Raw genomic sequence first — 18,923 nt, forward strand, 5'->3', positions numbered from 1 at the left:
CAAATTTACTTGGGAGTAATCCCACTGGACATGGGACTTTCTTGTGAGAACACAGTCAGTTCTGATTAAATCAACAATACAGTCGTACCTTGGAAGTCTAACGGAATCTATTCCGGAAATCTGTTGGACTTCCAAAATGTTCAAAAGCCAAAGCTCCTGCAGCCAATCGGAAGCCCCGTCGGACGTTCGGCTTCTAAAAACAGTTCGCAAACTGGAACAGTCACTTCCGGGTTTGCAGCGTTTGGGAGCCAAAACATTTGGGAACTAAGCTGTTTGAAAACCAAGGTACGACAGTAACGGAGTGAATACTGGAGCTCATCTTGTGAATGCTCCAATGTTGGTATACATTATAACTCTGCCTGCTGAGTCATCAATCAAACGGTGATTGTGTCAGGATGGGTCAAGCTACAACCTAGACCCATTTTGCAGCATTCAGAAGATCAGTTCACCATGGGAAATCGACTTGAAATGTCAACTTGCATTTAGTTCAGCATATATTTTTTTAAAAAAAATGTATGGTTCCCCCCCCCCCCCATGCTCCTGGCTTTCGTTGTTCTCTCTTTGGTTCTTCTGTAAAATAAATGAACCACATCTGGCTCAACTCATTTCAAGAGACAAGTACCCTTAAGCAGGCCTGCCCTCTCCTAAATCAAGTATTCAGAGAGATGTATCTGCCCACTCTTATCGTTTTCCTGGTTAACCCAAAGAAAGATCCAAATGTATATGAAACACCTGGGCATTCATAACTATGGTTTATAGGGTGAATTGTCATGTGTGAGGAATTATTTGATTGAAATACTCCTCCATGGAATACAGTGGGACCTACATCTGAGTAAATGTGCATAGGATTGCTCTGTAAGTTAAATGTTGTTCTATCTTACACCTGCCCCTTCTAGCTCTACCTTACGTTTTAATTAAAAATGAATGGCTGCTTCTTTTAAATACCTCAGCTGCAGTCCCAATGGCTATGGCATTCCAAATGGCTTCATTTTCAGCCCAATATGGCACTTTTACTTTATATGAGGAATGGGATAAAGAGATATGCTGGAATTATGCTAAATTGTTCATACAAATCTGATTATTTCTTCTAACACTTAGACAATTATACTTCCAACCTCCCCCCCCCCCCACCGGGGCCTTTTTAAGCATTTCTCATCCTTATACAATTTTGTTCATATCTGTAGCTTTGTTGATTTAGAGTCAGGCTAAATGCTAGTAGGCTCAATATATAATGATTTACCACCCAAATCCAATTTTCATGTGAACTAAGGAGACAGTTATACACAGAACGCAATGCGAGAAAATTAGAAAAATACCAGAATGAGAATCATTAAAATGACATACTGTGTTAATCCAAATCCATCGTTGTCACTGTGAGGAAAAAGGTTAGCGACTGATTTTTCTTTGCTGTCTTGGGAAAATGATGTTAAGTTTAACAGTTCAACTACACATTTAGGTGAGATTTTTTTTCTTTAATTAGTGTGATATACAATACTAGAATTACATGGGTGTGAGTGAGCTGTGTCAATGCGGAAGGGCAGGCACTGGGGTCTAAAAGACCTCTCTCTCGGGACCTGACACAGTTCTCAGTTAGATCAATGTGTGGTGAAGTGCTTCAAACTGAGAGAAGAATTACTTAAAACAGGTTAGCTCTGTTTTGGTGCTTGGATGAAGGATTAATAAACGTTTATCCCAATGTGATGAACAGAGATGGCTATCATTGACCAGCCTTTAAAAATATTAAGAGTGCACTTTTGAATGATCAGGGAATTCTGTAGTTCTGCAAAGGAACTTTGTATAACTTTTTTTTTTGGGGGGGGAGCTGTCATGTATGTTTTTCTTTATAAGGCAGTGAACTTAGATGGGCCAACAGTAAACATATTTGTTGGCACCAGGACTGAATACTTTTTTTCCAATTAATTAATGGGTTCTGTCCACTAATGTACATGTAGTTATACCAATCAGTGCTTTTCTGTCACCTAGTCTATTTCTTTGTACACCAAACAATATAGAACAAATGAGGTATTTTATTGTCTTGAGAGTTTAAGAAGGACTTGTTGGTTCAGAAGTATCGTTAAGGGATGGAATGGATAGTGAACTGTCCTGTCCTGTCAGCAGCCTGCATTTGTGCTTCAAAAAGAAAAGTTCTCACTCCCCTCTAACAGCTCCTTGCATAGGTAGGAGCATCCATAAACCCTTGGTGAAAATTCTAATTGACATTATGTGTTGAAGGGAGTCGTGCCTCTTTGTATAGATGGAGATGCCCTGGATCTCCATCATTTGGTTAAAGGTTGAAATTTTGAGTGCAGAGTGTGGGCGCTTTCCCCCACCTCGAACAACATAAGCTGTTGTATGAGTCTAATATGTGCACCTATTTGCATGGAGGCCTAATTTATAAAGCTCCCTCTCTCTCTTTTAAAAAAAAGAATGACAGGAATCAAGCCTACTCAGGCCCTTTCCCATAATGCCTAAAATGCAGTGCTGAAAGGAGTACACATACCCGTTTTGTCCACCACAGAATTATCCTTAGGCAGGTGTGTGTGAGAGCTCACCCACTGAAATAAATGATTATAAATGTTTTTATAATCATTTCACCGGCCAATGGAATAGGTGAGGTTTAAAAAGAAGCCAACCGCAAATCACCCTTCTAAAACTGGCTTGAAAACTTGCCTTTTTGAAACCACAAGAGAAGAGATTCACATTTCAGTTTACTGTGGATGCTAAAAGGCTTCAGACAGGAACTCAATAGGCAAACTGGGTGCCATGTGATGGAATGTTATAATACTGGACTGGGTGGGAATGGCACTTGAGTTTCAAAACATCAATGATCAACAGCTTATAGCTCAGCTGACTGCAGACAAAAAAAAGAACAACACACACTGTACTAGAGCATTTGTTCACTGGTGCACAAAATGGACCTCCCAGTCATCTTCCCTTCTTTTGCTCTATCAATTCTTCCCGCTTTCATTCCCTCCACTCATAGCTATTGCTGGATGAATGGCATACGTTCTTTATTCTCAGTGTCCCCCTCATGGTCTTCTTCCTCTTCGCCAGCTTCACTGGTTTCTGTACTGTCATTGGCCATCTATAAACAAAACAAAGGAAACCAAGAGGTTGGATGGCCACCTGTCATGGATGCTTTAGTTGAGATTCCTGCTTGGCAGGGGGCTGGTCCCTTCCAACTCTATGATCCTATGATTCTATGCAATGAATAAAGAAAAAATGCTAGCAGAGTTGCGCGTAAGGCAACATTTTTTAAAATTAAAGTTTGCACACATACAATGTTAGTTCTACTCAGAGTAGAGCTATTACAAATGGTGGGCCAAAGTTAGTTATGCCTAGGGATGAAGTTCACAAAAAATGGTTTCAAAGCCATTAAAGAAAAAAGAATGCATATTCACAGAGATCTGATTATCCAGAATGAACCTTTTACACCAAGCTTTTGCCTCAAGGGATCAGAGTCAAAACTGTATCTTATGCATGTTTACTCAGAAGTAAGTTTCACCGAGTTCAATTGTATTGTATTCAAATACACGATCCCACTGTGAGGTAAAGAAAGGATCACACTGGGAGGTGGCCCAAAAGACAGAAGTCATTCTTGTGTGCCCTGGGGGCAGGTGATTTGCATTTGCAGCTCACATTTTGTCACAGTGGCCGGAGCGGGCTACTTCAGAGTAACGACTCTACACAGCTCTGCATTTTATTTTTTTATTGGTGCTGCGTATTTACAGTGCTGAAGTCATTGCTATTTACACGGAGCTATGTGTTCAGTCGGGTTCAGAACCTCCGAATGGCTTTTGGCGCGTCTTTCTCCAACACAAAAGCCTGGGTAGACCCATCCTCTTTCCTCTCCGCTTTCTGCGCAATTCCGGAGTTGGGGGGATGGGTCTCCCCCCCTTATTTGCCCCTTCCTGTCCCACCTGGGACCCTGGCTCCGCTACCTTGCCTGAGCCTCGGACACGACTTCCTGCTTCCCCACTGGAATCGGAACTCTCTCTGCTTTCCCCTGTGCTCGGGGATGGGCTTGAACTCAGGAGGGGAGGGACTTCACGATATCCCCTGTCCCTCACATCCACCCCCCTCCCAAGCTCCCCTTCTCCCCTCCCCAGGTCCCCCCCAGGTGTCGGTGACGACTGGAAGCCTAAGAACTCAGTACTTTCCGAGCCCGTTGGCGTGAACACCTCCCCCCAGTCCTGCGAGCCCCCCCTTCCGCCTGGGAGGACTGGAATCCCAAAAAGTCCGTGGCGTCAGAGCTGGTGGGGGTAAAAATGTGCTGCCAGTCTGCTTCTTCCTCTGACTGGGTGGATCTCGGCGACGCCCATACTTCTGCCTCTGGTTCCTCAAACTCCGCTTCCCATCCCCATGGTGAACTGCTCTCCAGTACTTCCTCCCCCTCCCCCTCCCCCTCCCTTTCCATGTGCCAGGGCTTGGGTCTGTGGGGAAAGAGGGCGTGAAATTCTTCCACCAAGAATTCCTCCTGTATCTGAGTGGCTGGGACCCATGTATTCTGTGACGGTGGAGCATCCTCCCATGCCATGAGGTACTCCAGGCCCCCCCCCTCCGTGAATCAAGGATGGCCGTGGCCTCATTGAGTTGCTCCCTGCCTTCCCTCTCCCCCCCTCCCTCGGGGGTTTGTTCGCTGTCTCGGAGCCTGCTGCTTTCCCTGTACGGCGACAGCAGCGATCTATGAAACACTGGATGCACCCTCATACCCTGTTTCTCATATTTTAAGGCATCCCCATAAAATAAGCCATAGCAGGATTTTTAAGCATTCAAAGAATATAAGCCATACCCCGAAAATAAGACATAGTGATAGGAGCAGCAGCAATGCCGGCCGCGGCAGGAGGAGGAGGAAAAAAATAAGACATCCCTTGAAAATAAGCCATAGTGTGTTTTTTTGAGGAAAAAATAAATATAAGACGTGTCTTATAATATGAGAAACACGGTATCCTCTGGTAGTGCCAATCTGAAGGCCACCGGATTGACCTGTTGCGTGACCGTGAAGGGGCCCAGCCGTCTGGGCGCCAGCTTTTTGCACCTCCCTCTAATGGGAAGGCCCTCCGAGGACAACCAAACCTTGTCCCCCACCCTGATGACCTCCCCTTGTCGCCTGTGGCGATCTGCCCCCTTCTTGTACGCTTCCTTGGCCCTCTCCAAGTGTTCTCTGAGCTGCTGGTGCACCGTCTCCAGTTCCTCTGCCCAATCCTCTGCCAGTGGGCCCTCCTCCTCCTCCTCCCCCTCCCTCTCCGGGAAAGATCTGAGGTCGCGCCCATAATTGGCCTTAAAGGGCGACACCCCTGTAGAGACGTGCACTGCATTATTGTAGGCAAATTCCGCAAGTGGCAGGCGATCCACCCAGTCCGTTTGTCTCTGGCTGACGTAGCATCTCAGGTACTGCTGCAGAATGGCGTTGACTCTCTCCGCCTGTCCGTTGGTCTGCGGGTGTCTAGCCGTCGATAAGCTGACCTCCACCTGCAGGAGGTTCATGAGCCGCCTCCAGAACCTGGAATCAAATTGCCGGCCACGATCCGAAATAACCCTTAAAGGTAATCCATGCAGTCTGAATACGTGGTCAACAAACAGTTTGGCTGTCTCTTCTGCAGAGACCGCCCTGGCACACGGTATAAAGTGGCACATCTTGGACATTAGGTCCACCACCACCAACACTGCGGTCTTGCCCCTGGACGCAGGCAGGTCCGTGATGAAGTCCATGGACACCACTTCCCACGGCCTGTGTGGTGTGGCTAAGGGCTCCAGCAATCCTGCTGGCGCTGCTCTGACTACCTTTGCCCGCTGGCAGGTGTCACAGCCCCGTACATAGTCTCTAACATCTTCCCGCACCCCTGGCCACCAGAAGTGTCTCTTGACTAGGTGAGCGGTTTTGTCCCTTCCAAAATGACCCGCCGTTGGGTTGTCGTGCATCTGCTTGAGGACCTTACGTCTAAGCTGGGTGGTGGGCAGGTACAGTGCCCCCTTGTAGAAAAGCAGCCCCCTGCGTTCTGCAAAGTCTTTTGCCTGCTCCCTCCCCCCTCTCAGTTCTCTGAAGATGCGAGTGGCAAACTCATCAGCTGCTGTCAGTGCTGTGAGTTCTGCCTCGCTCACCACTGCTGCTCCGCAGGACCATGCTGATGGGGGGAAAATGTGCCTGGGTGCTGGTGGCAACTCCTGCTCCATGTACTCTGGCTTGCGGGAGAGGGCATCCGCCCTGACATTCTGCTCCCCCGGGATGTAGTGGATGGAGAAGTTGAAGTTCGAGAAGAACTCTGCCCACCGTATCTGCTGCTGGTTGAGCACCCTGGCTGTTCTCCAGAACTCCAGGTTCTTGTGGTCCGTGCACACCTGGATGGGGTGCTTGGCGCCCACCAGGAAGTGTCGCCAGTGCTGGAAAGCAGCGTGGATCGCAAGAAGTTCCCTATCAAACACCGTGTAGTTGCGCTCCGGCTGGGTCAGCTTCCTGGAGAAGAAGGCACAAGGTCTCCACTCTCTGTTGGCGTCCAGTTGCAACAGGATCGCTCCCAAAGCCCTGTCTGAAGCGTCTGTTTCCACGCGTAGGGGCGCATCCTGCACCACGTGGAACAGGTTTTGGTCTGAAGCGAACACCCTCTTGAGGCTTTCGAACGCTGCTTGCGCCTCTGGTGTCCACCTGAACTTCTGCTTGCCTCTCAGGCAGTCCGTGATTGGAGCCGTAACACGCGAGAAGTTCTTGATGAATTTCCTGTAGAAGTTGGCGAAGCCTAGGAGGCGTTGGGCATCTTTGCGCGTCCTGGGGCTGTGCCAGTCCAGGATGGCCTGCACCTTGTCCTTGTCCATCGCCAGCCCCTTGTCTGACAGTTTGTAGCCCAGGAAGTCTACTTCCCTGGTGTGAAACTTGCACTTCTCCAGCTTCACATACAGGTGGTTCTCCTTCAGGCGCTGCAACACCTCCCTGACATCCTTCACATGTTGCACTGGGTCATTGGAATAGATAAGGATGGCATCCAGGAAGACCAAGCAGTTCTTGAAGAGGAGGGACCCCAGGACGTGGTGCATGAAGGCCTGGAAGCATGCTGAGCCCCCTTGCAACCCGAAGGGCATCACCAGATATTCAAAAGAGCCCAGAGGCGTGAACATCGTGGTTTTCCACTCATCGCCTTCCCGGATCCTGATCAAGTTGTACGCCCCCCTCAGGTCTAGCTTGGTGAAAATCTTGCCCCTGCGTGCCGCCGTCAGGAGATCGTCCACTCTGGGCATGGGGAAAGCCACTGGCTCTGTCACTGAATTGAGCCGTCTAAAATCCACCACAAGACGGCACTGTTGCGTGTCTTTCTTGTCCACCCAGAAGACCGGGCTGCCCCTGCTGCCTTGCTTTCTCTGATGAACCCCCGTTTGAGGTTCTTGTCTATAAACGCACGCAGATCCTCCAGTTCCTGATCTGACATGGCATACAGCTTGGCTGGGGGTATCGTTGCCCCTGGCACCAGGTTGATCTGGCAGTCAAAAGACCTGTGTGGGGGTAGGTGGTTGGACTCCGCTTCGCTGAAGACCCCCTGCAGGTCCCAGTATGGTTTGGGTATCGCCTCACCCCCCCTTGACGTGCATGGTGGCCACCGTGGCTATTGGAGGCCCCTCCCCTGGTTGGTGCTGCATGCAATGTTCCAGACAAAAGTCCGACCCAAACGTGATGCATCTCTGGTGCCAACTGATGGAGGGGTCGTGGCGCGCCAGCCAGCTCATGCCCAAGACGATGGGGGGGTCTGAGATGGTGGTGACGTTGAATGCCAGTGTCTCTGAGTGCCTTCCCACCGTCATTCTCATGGGGGGGGGTTTGATGAGTGATGGCCCCTCCCAGCAACTCCCTGCCGTCAATGGTGGCTACGTGCAGGGGAAAGTCCAGCTGCAGAAGCTGGATCTGGTGCTCTTCTGCAAAGTTTCTCGAGAAGAAGTTGGCTGATGCACCACTGTCAATTAAAGCGAGGACCGTCAGGGGATAGCCATTTGGGAGCGTTAGCGTCACTTCTAGAACCACTCCTGCTCTGGGAGGGGTGGGCTGGCTTTGCTCCATGCTGTGCGGGTGGGCGGGCTGGGGCTGTTGTCTGCTGATTGCGCCTGGCTGCTGCCCCTTGTCTCCTGCAACCAGGCTTTCCCGTTTCCCTGCTGTGGTGCTGCGTCAGTGGGGGAGGGCACAACCGTTCCCGCCTTTCCTTGCCACTCTCTGCGATGTGGGCAGTCTCTGACGAGATGCTGGGGGGAGTTGCAGAGAAAGCAATTCCCGCCCCTTCCCTCCTTGCGTCTTGTCGCCGCTGGGGTTTGAAAAGCCCGCCCGCGCGCGCGCTATCAATTTGCATGGGTTCCTGGTCCTGGCTGGCCCCTGGCATGGCGTGAGATGGCTGTTGGGGGAGTGGCTTCTCCTGCGACCGTGGGAACCAAGCCCGCTTTGCGCGCGTTGCTTGCTTGTCGTTCCACTGGGATTCCTGTCTCACCCCCACCGCCAGAGCCGCTTTGCTCAGCTGATCCATATTACTGGGCTTTGGACCTCTCGAGAGCTCATCTTTCACATCCTCATTCAACCCCAGGTAGAACGCCGCTTCCATCGGAGGCGAGTGCAGTTCCCACCCCAGTCTGTGCACTAGCATGGTGAATCTCGCCCAATATTCGCGAACTGTCATTGTTCTTTGCCTTAAATTATGCAGTTCCTCCTTGGTCTGGTCCATATGGCTATCGGACGCATACATAGTTTTTAAAGCCTCTAGAAATAGTTTGACATTCTTCATGCAAGGATTTTTTGTCACAATTAACGGTCTTAGCCACTCCCTGGCTGCCCCTGTAAGGTGTTCCACAATAAACGCTACCCTGTGCTCATCATCAGGGAACTCATCATGGTGCAGCTCAAGAGCATACACGATCTCAGTCTCAAAGCCATGATATTCCCTCGGGTCTCCATTGAACTTGCTTACTAGGGTCCCCGCTCTCCTTCCTGGCAGCACTTGGAGTTGGGGGGCCCCTCCCGCCTTGTTTTTCTCGGCATCCAACTTGTTTTGGAGCTCTACCGCCACCGCCCTTAATTGCTGCTCTTTTTCCTGAAGCGCTCTCACCTGTTCCGCAAGTTGTAGCCGGTCCTCCTGGACCTTCTTGGTTTCTTCTTTAGCTGCCTTTAATTCCCCCTGTGCCTGCAGCGCCAGTTGCTGCAGGTCCTGTTGGGCTTTCTCCGCGATCTGCCGCCATTTCTTCGCCTCTGACGCACTCATCCCGGCAACTCCAAAGTAGCCCAAAAAAAGATTCGGAGGTTGCTGTCACAGTGGCCGGAGCGGGCTACTTCAGAGTAACGACTCTACACAGCTCTGCATTTTATTTTTTTATTGGTGCTGCGTATTTACAGTGCTGAAGTCATTGCTATTTACACGGAGCTATGTGTTCAGTCGGGTTCAGAACCTCCGAATGGCTTTTGGCGCGTCTTTCTCCAACACAAAAGCCTGGGTAGACCCATCCTCTTTCCTCTCCGCTTTCTGCGCAATTCCGGAGTTGGGGGGATGGGTCTCCCCCCCTTATTTGCCCCTTCCTGTCCCACCTGGGACCCTGGCTCCGCTACCTTGCCTGAGCCTCGGAAACGACTTCCTGCTTCCCCACTGGAATCGGAACTCTCTCTGCTTTCCCCTGTGCTCGGGGATGGGCTTGAACTCAGGAGGGGAGGGACTTCACGATATCCCCTGTCCCTCACACATTTCTTTTGGCTAGAATGATAAAGATTGACATCAGAACCAAGTTCACTGTTGACATTTAGGACTGCACAACAAGCCCATACAGTGGTACCTCGGTTAATCCATTCCAGAAGTCCATTCTTAAACCGAAACCGTTCTTAAACTGAGGTGTGCTTTCCCTAATGAGGCCTCCCATCGCCGGTGCCCTTCCACTGTTCAGCTTCCATTCTTAGACTGAGGTAAAGTTCACAAACCAGGACACTACTTCCGGTTTTGCGGCGTTTGTAAACCGAATAGTTCATAAACAGGGCTGTTCTTAAACTGAGGTACCATGTACTGCAGTAAGGAGTAAGGAGATCAGTGCCATCATGGACTGAGCAACTGTGACAAAAACTGCAAATGCAAACTGAGTTAAGAAAAGCAACAAGTCCCATCCCTAGTCATGTCCATGAATTTCAGTTGTTTTGCTCTGAGTAAAATTAACATTTGAATACAGCTCCAAATCCTTATTATGTCAATAACTTTATTAGACTAACTGATGTGCAGAACTGCCTTCTTGACAACTGGACCCACTATTGTTCTCGTCTGCTGAATCAACCAGAGCCTATTTTTGCATGCAAGGGAAGTCCCTAACTCACCAAGGGTTTGAGGACATGTGTTATCACTTAATCACCAGTGGAGCTTGAAAGCAACAGCCTTCCCATGCTGTTTTGCCTTCAGCAACTGGTACTCAATGGCATACTGTCTCTAAAAGTGGAGATAACTTCCATTATGGCTTGGGGGGAACTTCAGATGACCTACTTTTAATGAGCATTCGTCCTGATTTTCTGGCACAAAACTGATGTGAAGGTTAATTATATCCAGTCTTTACTGAGCATTCATTTTTTTGCGGGATGTTAGTTATTCATCCATTGCAAGCTTTTCAATGTACTCTCTACGTCACTTTCCAAACTGCAAAAAGTTGGATTCTTTTTAAAGTAGATTTGTTGTGCTAGGGAAACAGAGCACTTTAATCCATTTCAGCTGCACAAATTGGATGTTCTGGTATACATTTGCATAGCTCCCAGAAAATACTGACAGTTTAGAGGCACCCTACAGCTTATTTATGGATCTATTCTCCTACATTAATTTGCCTAATCCTTTAAAAAAGCCACCAAAGTCAGTGGCCATCACTACATCTTGCAGCAATAAGTTCCATAAATGAATTATGCATTGTGTCCAAATTATCTATTAAAAAGCCACAGTTCAGACTTTTGTTATGGAAAGCAAACTATTCAGAAATTTAGTTCTTAGGCCATAAAAAAATGGAACCAGTGAATGAATTATGCGTAGAATCCTCCATCACTCTTTCACCACAATTTAATATGTCCTATATAGCAACCAAGAAAAAATGAGCAGGGCATCTGATGAAATTAGAAAAGTAAAATACAGTCCCTTAGGAAAATACATGTAACATGGGCGTAGGCAGGGGGCAGTTGCCCCCCCCCAGAAGCAAAAGGCTGAGGGGCACAGCATGGTGGCCCCAGGCTTACGCTCCCCACGCGCCTCTGGAGCTTCGCACGGGGAGCGGGAGCCTGGGGCCGCCTGCTCGGAAGAGCTGAAAGCTGCAGGCCATGTAGCCCCACCCACATTCCCACTGTGGCCCCTCCCCTCCCGTGCCTTGGCCCCGCCCCTTGCCCCCCTAATTTTGATCCTGGGTACGCCCCTGACATGTAAAGTTTGCTAATAAATGTCCTTCATATATACAGTAGTCTCATGAGGTCTGTGTTGATGTGAAAATGTGTAGATTTCATGAATGTGATTAATTAAAGTGAAGGCTTTTTGCAAATGACTGTTCTTTTCTTGTTAATCCAGTGTAACTTTGCAATTCTCTGTCCCAGGGTTATAGGAATCATGAGATCTTCCATGCCAAGGGCAGAGACAGAATTCTGGCCTTGGAGAAGGAGGTCAGATGTTGGATGACACTTCCCTGTAGCAGCAGAAACTTCTATGGCCCTTGTTCTGCTGATTGTTAGAGTGCTGATGCCAGTAAGACTGAAAAGGGGGCATGTAGGGGCAACAGAGTTGGGAAAGGAACTGATCCAACACAGAAACGCCGTTTACCTTCCCGCTGGGAAGGTGCTTTTGAACTGCTAGGTTGGCAGGAGCTGGGACCGAGCAACGGGAGCTCACCCTGTTGCGGGAATTCGAACCGCTGACCTTCTGATCGGCAAGCCCTAGGCTCTGTGGTTTAACCCACAGTGCCACCTGCATCCCAAAATGCATTGTTAAACCTCAGGGAACCAGGCACAGAATTGGTCAAGAGAGCATTCCACAAATAGGGAGCCGCACCCATTTTGGGCAACACCCACTGCTGCAATGTGGCCTCTAGAGGGTTCAACAATAGTGAATGTGACCATCTGTCCAAAAAAGAAATTAGCCACCACTGCCTAAAACTTATTTTCACTTACCAATGGAGTTGGTGTTTTCTCCACATCCAAAATTAATTTTCCTATGTTGCCTCTGTCATGGATTCTTTGCATTGCTTCCTTCACCTATAAGGTAACAAATGCCCAAGTTACATCCCCTTTGTGATGCACTTAAACAAACACACAAACAAAAAACACTTCACCTTTGAATGCAAGCATATTTCATGATGCAAATACAAATTAACTCAAATCTTTAGCCCAATGAGAACATGTTGATGTACCAAAAGTTGGATGGGAAAGATTTGCAGTACATTAGTGATAATAAAGATGAACCCATTCAACCTAGTGTTAAAGAGAATATTGAATATTAAGACTGCAATCCTCAAATGTGAAATTGCTAATCTTATGACAAAAATATATAACTTCTTCCTAAAATAAGTCTCTATTTCTGAGGACCATAAAACTAATTTTCTAAAAAGAGATCCATCAGGGATCTGGGAAATTTACAGGTTGGTTAGCTTAATGTATGTTCTGGTAAAATTGGTGGAAAGTATGACTTAACAGTAAGATAGAATTACCAAGCATATACTGTAGAACAAGTCTCACTGAAGCAAAAGCAGCTTGTGTACTGTGTACTTAAGAATAACAAAAAGCTTTTTGAAAAGTACCTCACTAAATTTCTTTTAGTTATTTATTAAACTTATTAGTTGCTTGTCACCTGAAGGTCTCTAAGTGACTTACAGCACAGAAAAATATACAATACAAATATACAATATCATAAACTTAAACATGCTTTGCTAAAACAATCCAGCTTCCTAAACCATGGTTTCAAGTTTACTTGTTTCAAACAAACCAATGTTAAGATTAACCATGGTTTGTTGGGTACAAGTAATGTAAGATGTGGTAAATGGAAACTGGAAGTAAAAAATTTCTTCTTGCAGCTACACCAGCAACGGAGTGCACAAGTTCAAGTCTCACGCATTCTCCCCACACTAAACTGTGGTGTAGCTGCTAAACCTTAATATGACATCCTCACTGGACCACTAATACTTTAGCAAGGGATCCTTGAAGGAAAATCAATCACTTATTTTGCAAGCTTCTTGACAGCAAATTTAGCCATTTAGAATTTCTTAGCAAACTATAAGGGTTTGCTGTACCAAAGCTGGAAATATTTCCAGATCTGAATGACTGAGCAAGCATGTTAGACTGCTAGGTGAGACCTATCACCCAAATCCTGGAACTATTTCCTTGCCAAAAGGAAAAAGAAAAGTAATGGACTACTCACAAATATGTGGTTTTGGGCTGGCAGCCAAAAAATGGTGATTAAAGTAGTTGCTGCATGCCCATATATCATGCTTAGTGGGAGGAAATAAGCTTCCTTTTACATTTTTCTCTCATACACAGTATCAGGTTTAACCCTCTGGGGAAAGGCTCAAGGTGTGCTTATCGGCAAATTCCCCATAATTTGAGCAACAGGTGCTGGGAAAGAATATGATTCCAATGTTATATATATATATAAAGGCTGCTCTGTGTATTGAATGCAGATGGAGGGAGTTAGGAGAGAATTGTAAAAAAGAAATTGTATGCATAGATGGAGCTGTATCAGATTTCTAGGGGACAGAAAAATAGTTTTGTTGTAGAGAGCAGCAAGAGAATTAGCCAAGTTTAAAGACCCACTTTTGGATATATCCAATATTCTTTCTCAGTGGAATATGCAAGTGTCCATTGTGGTTACTTTATTCAAAGGGAAGTTCAGCTGCTTTTGGACAGAAAATCTAGTCATCCCTGGCCATTGAAGGGCACCATGTTGACTCCCCCTGTTTCTCTTGACTGTGAGCAACATATATGACAAATAAAAATACTGAAAAGGCATGAAAATATTTGGTGCAAAGCATTGCTGCCCCCTCTGCTGTGCAGGCCCCTTGCTCTTGCTTCTGCAACAACTTATTTCTTTCTTTACACAACTTAAAATTGCAAGGACCCTGTCCTCTTTTACAACAGACCACCCTACATGGGGTCACGAAGAGTCGGACATGACTAAACGACTAAACAACAACAACAACCCTACTTAAGGGCTACAGCTCAGTGAAAGAGAAGCTGCTTTGTATGCCGAAGGCCCCAATTTCAATCCCTGGCATATCCGTGTAGGGCTTGCAGGCATAAGCCTGCCCCCAGATTCCTGCTTTTGGACCCTGTGGACACAATACCAGTTGCTGAAAGGTGTGTTAATTAGCTATTTTTAACCACTTTGAGGTTTTTATTTTTTTTTACAATCAAACCGTGTATATCAAGCAGTTATTTTATGAAATCTATATATATATAAATGTAAAAATATTGAAAGTGTCGGCTGAACTTTTCTCTGTAACCGCTTGACCAGGCATCCCCAAACTGTGGCCCTCCAGATGTTTTGGCCTACAACTCCCATGATCCCTAGCTAACAGGACCAGTGGTCAGGGATGATGGGAATTGTAGTCCAAAACATCTGGAGGGCCGAAGTTTGGGGCTGCCTGCGCTTGACCGATCATCCTGAAATTTTGACACAACGATCCAGGCCACTCCCCGAGCGTTGTTGGAAAAGAAAATCCCTCAAATCTCACACCTGGGCAGATATAAACCTGGTTTTCCAACAAGTCAAACAGCGCCCTCAAGTGGTGTTATTCCCTCAGCTCCTCCTCCTACACCCCCTCCCTCCCCATGGAGTCTACGCCACACACACAAAATAATGATGTCATCAACCAAGCAACTGAAACCACCAAGGTGTCCATTACCAGACAACCCACAGAGTCAGGCTAGGGCCAAGGAATGGAGAGACAGGGTGGAGGCCTCGGGTCACATTTAAATACTAGCCCAAGCCAAGGCCTCACCTCTACTTTACAGCCTAAAGACTAGGCCTCGGCTCCATTTTACAGACTAGGCATCAGCTCTACAGCCCTTTAAATACTATCCCGAATGGAGCCCTGGGTGGGAGGTGGGGGGAGGAGGAGCCCAAATAGGTCATGGGCTGACGTAGGGTTGGGGGGAGTAACTGTCCAACAACCACCAAAACAGCCATTCCACCCCCAAAGCCCAAGCCAAAGGCCTCTCCTGGCGGCTGCATTAATAAACGCCTGGCAGCATTAGGCAGTCGTTCATCATTTCTCCTAACACGCACTTGGGGGCACAGCGAGGGGTTTTCACTTTATAATTTAGTGGGAGTTGTGTCACATGCGAGGCTCCGCTGGCCATTTAAGTAAGGGCATTCATGCCCCTTTTAACCTAGGCTTTATATACTACGACTGATTGCAAGCCTCTGTGTCTTTTTTTTAAAAAAAACACAACCATACACTTTCTCTCCCCAGTTTAAGTCCTCAGATATTTGCAGTGCCCAATTCCCCCCCCCTCGATTTACAATCCCCTACCTTCCCCTTGCCACTTCCTGGGTTTTTTATGGAACTGAACAATTCGGGTGCTTCAGAACGCACCTTCTGTTGCCAGGCCCTTGCAGGGCCAGACAGAGGCCTGGGCCAGGTAGATAATGAGGCCCTGTTTTTAACTCTTTTGTTACTTTTTTCATTTTACTGATTGTGAATATGCTGACCAAGGCCCCCTTTGGATTCGGAGGCCCGTGCCAAGTGGCCCATATGACCCCCCCCTCCTTCTGTCTGGGCCTGTCTGTTGCTACGGGGCTGTGGGGCTTTGCTATTTGACCCCCCCCCCGGTCGGGATTTTTAAAGTAGTTCTCTGGGTCCCAGGGCGCATCATCACCCCCAATCCTTAATCTAAATATATAGAAATGTTCACGATGCATGCGCAGGGGCCAATGTATGGAGATACAGGGGGGAGGGGACAACAGAGGGCTCAGACAAAAGTAAATACTGGGAAATGGAACCCAGAAACTGACAGTTCCTTCTCCAAGGGTGGGGACCAATGTAGGAAGATACTGGGGGTAGGGGCCAACACTCCCCAGGGACAACAGAGGGCTCAGACAAAAGTGCATGCTGGGAAATAGAACCCAGAAGCTAACAGTTCCTTTTTGAATGGTGGGGGGCAAGGTATGGAGATACATGGGGCAGGGGCCAACACTCCCCAGGGACAACAGAGGGAAGGGTATCCTACCGAAACACAGGGATGAGCCGAGGTGGAGGGAGGAGGGGCAGGATGCGTCATGGATCGGGACAGGGTGGGGTGGGGATCACAGGAAAGAACCACAGCAATGCGTGGCCAGGTCAGCTAGTAACTATATGTAAATGAATTATTTTATATGTTTATTGCATTTATATCCCACTTTTTTCTTTCAAGAACATGGTTTCCCCCCCTCCTCATTTAATCCCCACAACAACCCTGTGACATCACTTTGGCTGAGAGGCAGTGATTGGCCCAAGGCCACCCGGTGAGCTTCAAGGCCAAGTGGGGACAAGTGGGAAAGGTCCAGAAGGAACAAATCAGAAATGAGAGAAGCAATGAAGGTGCCAGTAAAATGAAGCTGGTCTGGACTCAAGAACAGAAGCAGCTTGGTTAATTCTTCCTGTCCAACCCTTTCCTTTCCCCCAGTGTACTTTGCCACCTCTGTTGCTCAGCTGAATAATGACTGCTGAGACTCCCATCCACCATTTCCAATCTTTAGGCTCATTTGGAATTTCTCTAAAAGCACAAAGTCATTAGTGTCTAACTGAAACAATTTACCAGCCCCCATATGCACCGAGTAAATGTTTAAAGATTTCTGACTCAAGTGGAATACAATAACACTTAATTGCCTTGTGTTTCATTTCTCAGGTTGCAAAGTACTGCCCTCTCAGGACTGGTTCACGTGCCACGTTACAATTGGAGGCATTGCCTGCATTTCTTAGAGCTGTTTTGTATGTTGCATATGGAAGCAGGGAAAAGAAAGAGCAGTTTGTGAAGTTTCTGACCGTAGTACCATTGCACTAAGGATATGGATCCACAGAGGAAGCATTCAGTCCTCAGCATCTGCAGGTAGAGCTGGGAATATCACCTATCTGAATTCATGGATTGCCACTGCCAGTGAGTGTAGACCACAGATGGGGAACATGTGGCCCTTCAAATTTTGCTAGGTCCCAGCTCCCATCAGACCCAGGCACCATCAAGGATGGTCAAGGATGATGGGAGTTGCAGTCCAACAACTCAACAACATCTAGAGGGCCAAAGTCCCCCCACCTCTGGTGTAGACAATACTGAGCTAGATGGGCCAGTAGTCTGACTCAATATAGAGCAGTTTCCATTGTTGCTAGGTATTTTGGGCTGCCTAAGGAGTATAATCCCTTTCATGGATCACTGCTTTGTCGTGGTGAAGGGGCTTGAAAAACTCCAAGAAGCTATGAGCTATGCCATGCAGGGCCACCCAATACGGACAGGTCATAGCCGAGAGTTTAGACTAAATGTGATCCACCTGGAGAAGGAACTGGCAAACCACTCCAGTATTTTGCCAAGAAAACTCCATGGACATAAAAAAGGAGAAGCTTTGAGAAGAAAGTGAGAGTTTCCAAGGCATGCTCTGGTTCATGGGGTCACAGAGAGTCAAGCACAACTAAGACGACTAAACAACAACAAGGAGTATAATGGACCTTTGTAGGTCCCAGTTGTACTGGGATTCTCTGCGGGGCCCTTGCCTCTTCTTCATAATAGATCTACATAGGGGTCTTTGTCAGGCTGTATTATGACCATGAGTTAGATCAAGGCCATAATATGGAGGTGGCAAGAGTTGCCAATCTTTTCCATGGTCCCCCATCCAACTGCTCACCTGGGAAGTTTTGCTATTAGTCATCGAGGGGGAAAGATACAAGCACCTATATTATGTCTGCATGCCTTCTGCTTTGCAGCTCACTGACAGGAACTGGATCAATGCCCTCCACCAATGCTTGGTCAGATAGCTCCCTCTCTCTGCAGCTGCTTTTTAGTAAAGACTAAACACAAACATTCATGCATGGTTTGATATGTCTTCAGAGGAGTATGGAAAGAAACTCATAGCCAAATGTAGCAGAAAACACAGCCACAACACTGGATGAATCATTACTGCAACACATCATACCAAAGGGAAGAAAGAAGCATTTCACCCACACTGGTGGATAACATGGTAGTCTCACATATAATGTAACATATGGTCATTAGGCCCCGTTCCAGCAATACTGGTTGCTTTTGTATCTCCAGAGCTGGTTGCATTTTAAAACCAGTGCTGACACCTGTGTTTAATGCAACATTATCTACTGTGCTGTTTAAATTTTTATCCCCCTATGTTAAGGAGACCATTGTATTCTGCAGACATGGAGATACGGACCCCCTTTTCTTGCTCTGCTGGATCTAATAAATGTGCACTGTAGGGAATTCTCCTGCTCCTGATGAACTGCTGCATAATAATCAATGGCTATTTGGCTTCTGTGTGAGCAGAAAATGCAGAACCTGATATAATAGAGTGGGTACCATTTACTGCATTTTTATTCCACAACTTCCCTAATTTCTATTACCACCACTGCTAACTTTTATCTTTGTAATCACCCTATGTAGTACTTTTGGCAGTGATAGGGTGACTGAACCCAAAGTCACCCAGTAAGCTCTGTGGAGATCTGTACCCAGCCTAGACTGACACTAACCACTACACCACACTCCCTGCAGTGTGTTGGAGATAGCCCAATACTATTTACTTACTTACTTACTTATCACATTTGTACCCTGATTTTTAGTTAAAAAGACTCCCAAAGAGGCTTACATACCATAAGTTAATACAAGACAGTTCCTGCCTGTCTAAACTACTGGTACATGACCCACAAGAAAAAAGGCTGGAGGGAGGGGGGGAACAAGCACTCTTCTGGTCCTGTCTGAAAACATTCCGTTTCCTGCTTCTTCTCCT

At 47.2% G+C, this 18,923-nt stretch overlaps 1 protein-coding gene across 1 annotated transcript in view; it reads right to left on the minus strand.

Moving 5' to 3' along the window:
• Positions 1–783: 783 nt before the first annotated feature.
• Positions 784–18,923, minus strand: part of VAT1L (vesicle amine transport 1 like) — a 58,210-nt gene continuing 40,070 nt past the window's right edge. Inside the window, exons 8-9 of the mRNA XM_035121129.2 lie at positions 12,125–12,208; positions 784–3,085 (exon numbers count right to left, since the gene is read on the minus strand). Of these exons, the coding sequence (XP_034977020.1) occupies positions 2,984–3,085; positions 12,125–12,208 (186 nt within the window). The 3' untranslated portion in view covers positions 784–2,983. The remainder of the gene's footprint in view (positions 3,086–12,124; positions 12,209–18,923) is intronic.

Source organism: Zootoca vivipara, chromosome 6, assembly GCF_963506605.1.
Source record: "Zootoca vivipara chromosome 6, rZooViv1.1, whole genome shotgun sequence".
Classification (NCBI taxonomy): domain Eukaryota; kingdom Metazoa; phylum Chordata; class Lepidosauria; order Squamata; family Lacertidae; genus Zootoca; species Zootoca vivipara.